The 11937-nt window shown below is 34.5% G+C and overlaps 1 protein-coding gene across 1 annotated transcript; it reads right to left on the bottom strand.

Annotated features, from left to right (window-relative positions):
• Window positions 1–9705: 9705 nt before the first annotated feature.
• On the bottom strand, window positions 9706–11484 carry LOC117927840. The gene has a single exon (XM_034847534.1). It carries the CDS (start codon window positions 11318–11320, stop codon window positions 9863–9865), a length of 1458 nt encoding a protein of 485 aa, XP_034703425.1. The 5' UTR covers window positions 11321–11484; the 3' UTR covers window positions 9706–9862.
• Window positions 11485–11937: the final 453 nt, after the last annotated feature.

The raw sequence follows: 11937 nt of genomic DNA, 5'->3' as shown, positions 1-11937 counted from the left end.
ATGTAGAGAATGAATTCATCTAGCACAAGAAGCATTAAAGACAGTTTATAAAAACTGTTCAAAGTCCCTTAAGATGGTTTTTTCTAAAGCACCCAAATATGGACATGCACAAAGAAGAAGGTAGGAAAGATGGGAAGCATAAAGAAATAAAGAATTAGACATAAAAATTATTGTAGATTTTTTTTTTCTAACTAGAAAAGAGATTTTGAATAAATAAAGAAAAAAACCTAAGCATCAAAATAGATTCTTGGTCACAAAAGCATCATGCTGATATTAATATCCTAAAATTGGTGTACCCACCAAAAAGGTAATAGTAGGTTTTGGATTTAATTGACATTCATAGCCAGTGGAAATCTAGGAGTTACTTAACTCGACTTGAGAAAATGATAGCTATTGGAAAAATGATCTTTGGGATAAAACAAAAACACAAAAGACTATTAATTTGAAGGTTTCTTTCTTTAAAAAGTGATGGGCAAGCTGAATTGGAAACAAGGGACTTTTCAGAGAATTAAAAACCCTTGATCTTGTTATATGCATTTCCCATATAAAGAAGAGAAAATGAAGGAGACTTTATTACATGATTATATTTACTTGTCTTTGGTCAATAAACCTTTTAATAAGTTCAAACCAAGAGAGGATGAAAGATAGAAACCAAGGTAGAGAAACAAAGCAAATTTGTGGAGCCAATGATGTGTTGTATGTATTTTTATATGAAGCATTCTATTGTTTTATATCACCTTTACTTTGTCATGTTGCAAGGATGACTTTTATAAAATTGAATGTGTTCATGAATGCACAGAGGAAACTGTTACTACTTTCTAAATAAGACAATTTGTCCATGAGTTTCAAAATTGTCTTGCATCATGCTTTCTTTCTTTTTTCTTTTACTTAGAGATAATTGTCAGTATGGTTAGTATTTGACAACTTGTTGAGTATTTTTTTTAGTTTTTATTCTATTGCAGCCACATGCCAAAAACAAATATTGAATGCATTAAAAAAACAAAAAAAAAATGTCAAGATTGAATTCAAAATTCATTTGATAAGATGGAAAAAAAAGAAGACAAATAAAGAATTAAACATAAAAATTATTTTTAAAATATATTTAAAAACATTAAAACAAGTTAATAACATTTTAGGTTAATCATATTTACCCATGATATAATTAAACCTAAGTAGATAGTTAGATAGTCTTGATCATTTTTAAATTAAAAATTTAAATTTTCCTCTCATCATAAATCAAAGAGTGATACCTAGGAATTAATATAAATATTCAATCATATATAAGGCAACCAATGAATATAGAAAGCCACCTAAAGAGTCTACCAAAAAACTTATGAAATGTAAAAAGCAAAGACCTAACCAAAGTACAACACATATTCACTAATTTTGAAAGAATCGCCTAAAAGAGTCTACCAAAACCCTTTTTAAGTTAATGGGTTGATGTAAAACCGAAGTACTTTATTTGTTACCAAAGACAAAGCCAAAATTAATAACAACTTTGTTAAGGGGATTAACCAGACAATGCCAAAAAATAGCTTCAATAGAAACTTGTGAACCAAAACAACAACTATCAAATTTAGGGTTGCAATATATGAAAAGGACCCTAATGATTCAACCTTCAAGTACCCCATATGAAAATGACGCAAAGTTTGAACCAACTACCAAAAAAGATCCCCAAGAAAATCTAACTCAAAGGTAAGAAATATTATGAGACAGTTAAAACTAAATAATTTTGAGATTTCCATGATAACCAAACATGATGTTCTTCTATATCATTTATTTTTGCTTTAAATTTTTATGATCATTGGGTAAAACTAAACATACATTAATGGCTAAATGATATAATTATTTAATCTAATTTATGTAAATGTCCTTTAGTAGCTTCCAAATAAGATATCTTGACTTTGATCATATTCATATATAAGCCATGCTATCAATCAACCTTTATCTCATGGGATGAGGAATCATGCCATAAGCCTACTCACAATTCACTAGAAATTCTATACATGCACATCTTACTATGACATATCCTTTCTTATATAAGTCCGTGCTGATAGAATATCCTCTAATACACTATCCCATATTTCTTGTTGTTCCCAAATCAAACATAGGTTTAAATGACCATGTACATTTTCCAACTAACCTCCCACCATCACTTTTCACAAGGCAAACTAGTTAGAAAATGTGAAGGAAGCTTCACAAACACAATTCAACAATAATCAAGGTAAAAACCAGCCCACAAAAATGTCTAACAGTCTTGTTGTTCAACATGCTCTTAATTCAATTCAAAAGCAAACCATAACAACAGATAGAGATGTAATAAGTGTATAAAAAGGTCATAAATAGTTAAACCCATCAAAACCCAGTTCCTCATAATCAAAATTCAATCATAACAGCACATGGAGATGCAAGACAGAGAGTGTATATCAAAGTAATGGGAACTGTAGAGGAGCAAAATTTGTAAACATCGATGGTTCCTCAAAGCCATAACCGAAACACACATATGGATCCAAACATACAATTGAACATCTTTACAAAATTCCAAAGTAATGGGAACTATAAAGGAGCAAAATTTCTAAACATCAATAATTCCTCAAAGCTAAAACTGAATCACACAAATACATCCAAACATACAATTAAGCATCTCTACAAAATTCCTTGAATCTCTAAACCCACTCCCACAAAATCAAAATTCCCCACAAAACCTTAAAATAAACCATTGGCATGAGAATCATAATAAATCGTACTAGAGAAGATAATTATTTAATTAATAAACCATTTCCAAGCAAAGAACAACCATTCTACCTATGGTTTAACCCCATTGTTGAGAAAGAGCAAGAACAAAATCTGAAACCTAAATAGAGAGAGAAAATGGGAAAGAAATTACCTTAAGAAAGCTTGGTAATGGTCATGTAACCAATGAGCTACACAAGGATGGGATGGGCTAGGGTTGGGGGTCGGGGTTGGAGTCATGATTTGAGAAGGTTTTAAAAGCTTGTTTTTTCTATTTTGAAAAAGACAAATATTTTGGTTTTTTCTATTTAGCCAAATATTTTAAAATTTTGGTAATAAGTCATCAAAAACTAAAAAAACAAACAACCTAAATTCTAAAAGCAAATTGTTTTAAGCAAAAATCCAAAAAAAAAAAAACACACCCTTTTAGATCTTACGTGCAACTCTTAATGCACCTAAGTCAGGTATAATGCAAAATATGCAAACAAGAATGTTTACAAAGTATTATACATGAAATAAGAATAGATAAAAATGAAACTGAAACATCATTAAATAAATAATGAATTCCAAATTTATTACATCATGTCATGTTTTTAAGGGTTCTATCATAATAGATATCACATTTTTCCATATTTATTTATTCAATTGAACAAATAACAATCAATCACAAAAATCACTCATTCATTCACAAATTTAATTCTATCTCTAGGGGTCATGGTATAAAAAAAATACCCTACAAAACAAAGTTAGCACACCCTATAAGGGATCTAACATGCTAGAACATACTCTAAGGCTCTAATACCAGTTGTTGAGAACCCTGAATTACTTTGTTCCCATGCCCTGGATCTCGTTGGATGCATGTATCTATCCCTAGGGATCCCTATCTAAAAAAATAAAAAACAATGCCTTCAAAACCATTTTAGAATAAAGATTTAGAGATTTTAAACTGATACTTGAATCTAGATGTTCCCATATCAAAATCCATTAGACGAAAATGAAGCATGTAAGTCTGGAAGTTTCGTACACCTAAGGTCTTCCTACTAATGACTCAAACCACAATCTTGACATTCTAAAGTGTGGCCTTTGAAAAAGAGGAATCCTAGACTTTCTCTCTTTCTAAAGGTGGAAGATGACTCTTACACCAAAAATTGATGGAAACTCTAACCTCTAAAGGGTATTTATCAGGTTCCCCTACTAGGCTTAAATGATTTGAGCCCACCAAGGCTTAGGTCACTTAATTTAGCCCAAAATGAGTCCTAATTGATTAATTAATTATATAAGGTCATCTAATTAATCAATTAACATAGTCTAGAGACCTTGTTCACTATCCACTGTGCAATTTTACATAATTACCAAAATGCCCTTATATACAAGAATGAACCTAGAGTTAATCCAACCCTCATAAACCCTGTCATCATGGTATATGATCTCAAAGTGGAGACCATTAGGACTCGTAGGATTATTGGCTCCCTCAAAATCTAATTCAAAAGCTAATTCAATATTTCATTAAGAGAATCAACTACGCTCCAATACTCTATGTAAATAATAGCGAAACGGAGCTCGAATTTGTCACTTATTATCCACTACATGCAAACACCCCATGAATTGGTGTTCATACTCTAACAAGGTAGTGCTATCACCTATCAAGATTAACTTTCCAATCCTTGAGTTACAAATCCTACTAATTATATGATCAACTAACATACTCTACTTGCAAGGAGCATATGTCAAAGTCCATTAAAGGAATTATAGTGACCGTAGATTTCAAGATCATAGGTCCTTTGGATCACCTAAGATGACACATTGTCTCAATCCTATGAGATATCATGGTGTCTCTATTGAGAATACCTGTTGCAACAAACCTCTATCAATAATGACACAATCATAGGGATATATGACCACTTTAGGGTCTTACTCATAGGTCAAAACCTCCTATTGATTTTAGAACAAACTCAATATCCTCTCAAGGTTGAAAGTCCATTTGTTCATATAGTATTGTAGCTTGGTGAATCATGACAATAGATAACCTTACATCATGATTCACCATAGGCTCTGTTCAATGTGTGTCCAATACACTATTGCACTCACCATGGGAAGCCTATCTTGACGCCCAAAACAAGTCATCCCTTCAATTAGGAGGTGGTGCACTACAGTCTTTACTAGATTATCCAAATTCTTAACTAATTGTGGAAAACTTATCTACTTACAAGGAACTCATGACTTGTATCTTCTATGCAATTCTTAGTGCACCCAAGTCTTGTACAATATAAGAGATATGAGGTGAATGCCCAAATCAATGTCAATGCATAAAAAAGATAGCAATAGGATAGTCAAATCTGAATTTGTTATACAAGGGGCTCGATCTCAATATATATTCAATATTATGGAGAGGATGGTGACCCCTAAGGATGATCAACAATGAGACATAAAATGGTTGTATGATATCCCTCAATTAGAATATGTGCAAGTAAACAATCATTCAAACATTCATCTTATCATTTTATCATCATGTCTTATATGATCAATTTTTTATAACAATTTAATTTTGATTATTAATGTTTTATACAATGGTGATTGTGTAATGTTTTTAAATGAGTATGTAGAATAATTGATGCATGACCAACCATTCAAACCTCTAATTAACACCTTTATGGACTAATTTCGAGAGAAAATGACAACATAATTATTTTACTTCAAAAATTTGTTTATGTAGTGAGTTCATATAGCGTTGAGAGTTGACTCTTAGTTTAGAGGAATTTTACTAGTTGTTTGAAGTTTAAATTTTAAAATTTAGTTTGATATGTTCAAAAAATATTAAAGTGAACATGGTGATTAAAATATTATATATATATATATATATATATATATTATTAATGCTTTATATGGTGTTGATTGACACATAATCAAAGTCAAGTGAATAATTTTGATTTCCATTGTGACTCATGTAGTTCTGAAATGAGTTAGACACATATTCTTTTCCATTATCGCTCCTTAATATTTTCACAGACACATCATATTGGGTTTTAATCTCAGCAGAGAATGCACAAAATTGTGAAAATTCTTCTGAACAATTCTTCATAAAATAAATCCAAGTCATTCGAGAAAAATCATCCACAAAGGTAACAAAATATTGAAACCCAGTTTTAGAAGTAATAGGACAAGGACCCCAAACATCAGAATGTACTAACTCAAACAAAGACTCAGCCCGTTTATTAATCCTTGGGCCTAAAGAACTACAATGATGCTTCGCAAAATGACACGACTCACAATCTAATGAAGGTAAATTTTCAAACTGAGGACATAATTTCTTCAACACCGGTAGAGAAGGATGTCCTAACCGACAATGAGCTTCAACAGGAGAGGCAGTACTGACACACGCAACTAGTCGAGGTACCCACTCATCAAGAATATAGAGCCCATCAGATACATGTCCTTTACCAAATGTCTGTTTCGTCATAAGATCCTGAAACACACAATGATCAGGGAAAAATGAGACACTACAATTTAGATTTTTGGTAAGTTTACTGACAGAGATTAGGTTAAAGTCCAAATTTGGTAAGTTTAACATAGAAGATAACGTAATAGAAGATGTTGGTTTCACAGTCCTAGACCCTTTAATCTCATAGGTAGAACCATCAGCAATAGTAACAGGAGGAGCAGAATGTGTTCTGAATGTAGAGAAAGTTTTATGATTACCTGTCATATGATCTGTGGCACCTGAATCAATTATCCATTTGTTTGAGGAGGAGACAAGACATGTTTTACCTGACTCTACTAGAGCACTAACAGGAGTAGATGCTTTCAATGTTTCTTGATACTGTGAATATTTAGCAAACTCTTCTGCTGTCATTGTGACGATCTTGCCTGAGGAGTCTGAAAATGCAGCAGTATCAGATGTAGCAACATTGGCAGTTTGAATTCTCCGATTTCGATTCTGCAATTTCTTGCAGTTCTTCTTGGTATGGCCAACCTCATGGTAGTAAAAACACACAATAGTACTTGAATCATTGCCACAATTTTCAAATGCCCTGTTTCCACCCCTGTTATTCACCTTCCTTGCATTTTCTGCATTTCCTCCTTTTGCAGCAAGAACATTGGTGTGCTGAGAAGACGGGACATTCTCAGTTCGTAGAACTCTACTGAAAACTTCCTAAAGGGAACCAATGTCAGAACCAGAAAGAATTTGAGATTTTGCAGTCTCAAACTCAGATGGGAGACTAGATAAGAAACTCATAACAGCCATCTGTTCCCGTTGAGCCTGTTGTACTCTAACATTCGGACTGAAAGGCATAAGTGCATTCAATTCCTCATATACCTTCTTGAAGTCCATAAAATATGCAGTGAGGGATTTAGCTCCCTTCTCAGGACAATGGAAGGCATTCCATACATCATACATCCGAGATACATTTCCTTTTCCAGAGTAAAGAAAATCTAGATAATCCATTAGCTCTTTAACAAATTCACAATGACTCAGCAAACCAACAATATCACTATTAATAGAGTTTTTCATCTGCAGAAATAACCGTGCATCATCTTGCATCCAAATTTTTCTAGTGTTATCATTAGGAGGTTCCTCAGTCAAGTGGTCATCTTTAGCAACACTTCTCAGATAAATTTTGATAGTCTTGCACCATTCAATATAATTAGACCCATTTAATTTGTGTTCAGTTATTTTTTACACAATAGGCACTATAACAGCAACAAAATTCTTATTCTCTTCCATGACAATAAAATTCAATCTCCAAAGTGATTTTACACCAGCCCAGACCAGAAATTACAATTCACCACAGCAAGAAGAAAGAAAGAGACAAGTACCTCTCTTACAAGAAGGCGTAAAAAATGTCAAAGGCGACAAAAGCGTGCGTCAAAAGCCTCACTTATAATTTTTCTTCCCCCATTTCTGCCGTAGCAACTATAAAACCCTTGACTCCCTCTCTTTCTCACCCCGAAAGCTGTGAGGGAAAATAGATTGTTGTCGTGGCGGCCAAGGTGGGCGAAGAGGAGTGTGCGAGAAACTCAGATCGGTCTGGTTTCTAAGAGGAGCAGTTCAACTGGATCGGCGTCGAAGCGGTGGAGATTCGAGATTTACTCCGGCGTAGTAACAGCAGCGGCAAGTAACAACAACGAGGGTAACAACAACGGCAAGCAACAGTAGCGAGGGTAAGGAAGGATTCCTTCGTGTTCCTCACTCTTCCCCGGAAAGCTATGCGATTCCGTAATCGTGGATGAATCGTCGCGATCCCTCGATCGGCGTCTAGATTTTCCGGCGAAGGGAGCTGATCAGAAATCGAAAAGAGAAATTTTGGTTGCAATGGTGACAAATCTGATCAGTCAAAGGAAAAGAGGAACTCCATCGATCTGATTAGTCAAAGGAAAAGAGGAACTCTGTTGACGCGTCCTAAGGGCGGAATCTCACAGTCCAAGAACGAGATCACCTTGGCCGGAAAACAGGATTGCGACACCAATGGAACTAGTCGGAGGTCAAAAGAAGCTGCTACGCTCCTCTACGCGCCGGTGCGTGAGTTAATGTGTCTTGCTTCTCAGTTCGGACGCGTGAGCTTCACGCGTTCAGCTTCAGGTTGCCGAACTTTGGGTACCGGCCGATCTTGACACCTCGCTTCCCCCTCTGAAGGTAGTGACACTACCAGGTCACTTTTATTCTGTGACCCAAGAACAAACCCAGAATTTGAGCCAATGGCTCTGATACCATGTAACTCAACTAAGGTATTTCTCAATTCCATACTTTATTAGAGGAATAATACATATATATATATATACATATATATATATATATATATATATAATTGAGAGTCCTAAATTAGGAAGGTATTATCCCTAAGGAAACAACCGAATTATGGTATGTACAGAGATATATACAGCTAACACAATGTTTAAATATTAGCATAAAATGTGATGTCTTTGGATATTTGAAAATATGTACTTGAATTGTTCTTTTTTTTTTCTTTAATTTGATTTAGGTTTTATCAATCCATTATTTTTCAGATTTTTAAGTTTAAATATTTTGTTTTAATTATATAAAAAAATAAATATATTAATTATTTTTTATAAGGATGATAAAGATAAATTATTTATTATAACAATTTTATTATTTTGAACTTTTTAGAAATACGTTAAAATATATTACTTTTCTTAATACATTAAAATATTAGTTTTTAACATATAAACAAACAACTTAATACTTAATAGAAATAAAACATTAAAAAAAAAAACAACGTAATACTTAACATTATTAAGCATTATTTAGTATTAAGTTAAATATAAGTTCTATTTAAAATTAAGCCAAAAAAACAAATGCTATCTTAGTTATATCTCAACATGTCAACTTTTTGATAAGCTGTTCTAGAGCATTTACTCTCTAAAACTGAAGCTGGCTCAAAATTTATATGGGTTTGCTTTAGCCATCTTCTTTGAAATTTTGTATAATACCAAGCCTGAGAATGAATTAAGCCTTAGTGGTCATACTTAAATCTTGCTTTCACTGTTCTTACAATAGAACTTCAAATTTCATCTTAATCCACACTTTCTCCTGTTCTCCTACATTGACAATTAGGGATAAAATGTTTTATGTGCAACCCAAATGGACATGAATTTTGAAGGATGTGTGTCGATGCACAATTGAGTTGAGCCCTTTTTGAGTTGAACTAGGAATCATCCAGTTTAATAACTCTTTAGGCTGCATGCCCATTAGTTCATACCATTTTTTTTTTGGGATGTGTTTGGTTTCTGAATATTCCATATTACAAAACAATGCTTATAAATGGAAACTCTTATTACTTACGACTTCGCAAACATTTATATTTTTAGTATAAATTCATTTTTTTTTCAATGCGTGGTTGATACGAACATTATAGAAAGTTTCTCTTTAAGAGACAACTTCCAATGTGACCAAAACCGCCGGAAAGAATCTTTTTCCAAATTTTTTGTAGAAATTAAAAAGCCCAAGAAACACAATCAATAAATGAGGAAGCTGCTCATAAACCATATCCTTCTCTAGAGAGTCCAGAGCCCAGCCTAACTCCAACTGCAAAAGAAGCAAAAAGCAGAAGCAACACTAGGCATGAGAATCCCAACCAAGACAAGAAAACATCAAAAACCCCAAACTCCAATATCATTTATTTCCAAGTATATGTTGTATATGATGGGTAACAATCCCTGCAACAATCTCTGGAGAGAATCTACTAATCATATCTTCCCTAGCCTTTCTTCCCTTGCCTCTAGCTTCCTCAGGATTGCTGACCACATGTCTCATTAGAACCCCAAGCTGATCCACACCAGGTTCAGCCCAAAGATGCCCTCTGAATGCTCCTTCCATTACTTCACTCATTCTATCCACAGGCAAGGGATAGCTATTTTCATCTGTCAAATACTCGGTTGGCCCTGACCAGTTGGTGGCAATCACCGGTAACGACATTGCCATGGCTTCCACCAGTGGCCGGCCCCACCCTTCACCTCTTGATGGAAGAACAAATGCATCAGCCGCTGCATACACTCTGGGAAGATCAACCTGAGCTATGTGGGTATCTATCACATAAATTGGAGCCCAAGTGTTGGGAGGTTTTTCTATGCCACAATCCTCCACAAACTCCACAATCTTGTTACCAAAATCTCCATCAGAGTGGTAGGGATTTGTTAGGAGATAGAGGGCAACCCCATCAGTCATTGAGAATTCTTTCAAGTATGCTCTCAGCAACACATCCCATCCCTTCCTATACTCCCACTTAAACACACTCAACAACACAAACTCCTCTCGCGACTTTGCTCTGCCCAAAACCAATTTCCCTATGGAGGCAAGATCAAATGGCTTGTGCTTAAGTGGATCGAAGAAGCTCACATCAATTGGTTGAACGATTTTCACAACCTTGGATGGCTCAACCCCGCTTTTAACAAAGGTGGATACATGAAATTCAGTAGGAACCCAAACAAAATCCATTTGATTACACCGCCTTACGTGTTCAGAATTGAGCCTGTCCGTCTCAAACATGGTCCGACCGATCGTGTACATGAACTCGCCATAACCAGTTGGTGGGCATGGAAAGGTTTGGAACAAGGGAGGGTACCAAGCACCTGGCTCACTATGACATACCACAATAGTCTCATTCATCCTACATTCTGTATTGTGAAGCTCAAAAGCAAGCTTCTTAATATGCGGAGGTAAACCCTCCCAAAATTCTATGCTCTCTTGATCGCCATGCTGCTCAATACCCAATTTAAATCTAGGGTTTTTCATGTGTTGGTGAAGAGACAAAATGTAAGACCAGGCTTCTGAACTGTACCCACCACCCGAAAGGAAGGGAGCCATCCAGAGCACGCAGTAAGGGGAGATGGAAATGGGGTTAGGCGTTAGGGTTTGTATGTGGTTTTGGGATGGGAAAAGAAACCCTAGAAGTCGAGTGTGGTGTGATGAGAAGGTTAATTTCAGTAGTAGGGTTTTGAAATAGTTTGTCTTGGTTGCAGTGGAGCTGAATGAAATTGCTATCAGTGCAACTACAAGCGATGATAAGAGCCATAAGAAAATGGGTTTCAGTTTCGAGGGGGAGCGGATTTTAATTTTATTATTGGACTCCATGCAGATTGTTTCTGTTTGTTTGGATGGCTAAATATTTTCTTAACACGAGGCCAAACAAGATTGATTTAGAAAGAGTACCTTGGGAACTTTTGGAGTTGGAACTTGGAAGGACAGACCGACAGAGATGTGAAGAGACTGTTGAGCTCCGTGACAACCCTCCAGTATTGGGGGGGGGGGGGGGGGGGGCGAAATTGGCGAATGCTCCAACCCAAAGGTTGAACTAGGTTTTTCTTTTTCTTTTTCTTTTTTGTTTTTGTTTTTTTTTTTTTTTTTGAAATTTTTATATCAAACCATCCATGTTATACAATAATTAATTTTATTTAAAAAAAATTCTACCTTGGAGGAAAAATCAATTTTCTTTAAAAAAAAAAATTCTGCCTTGAAACTGTTTGTATTCTACTTTCTCAGTGATCTTCGATGAATTAAATAAAAAAAATTTGTTTATAGTTCAATTAACCTATTTATTTAAAAATAAATTAAATATAAGTAAAACAATTTAAAAATATAATTAAGTTAATAACATATTACTAAATAGGTTAATAGGGTCAAATTCATGTTATACCTACAATTTACCTATTTATTAAATGAGTTATATAGATCTACATGGATTTAATCTA

This window comes from Vitis riparia, chromosome 13 (assembly GCF_004353265.1).
Source record: "Vitis riparia cultivar Riparia Gloire de Montpellier isolate 1030 chromosome 13, EGFV_Vit.rip_1.0, whole genome shotgun sequence".
Classification (NCBI taxonomy): domain Eukaryota; kingdom Viridiplantae; phylum Streptophyta; class Magnoliopsida; order Vitales; family Vitaceae; genus Vitis; species Vitis riparia.
This window is presented reverse-complemented; position numbering and strand designations above follow the sequence as displayed.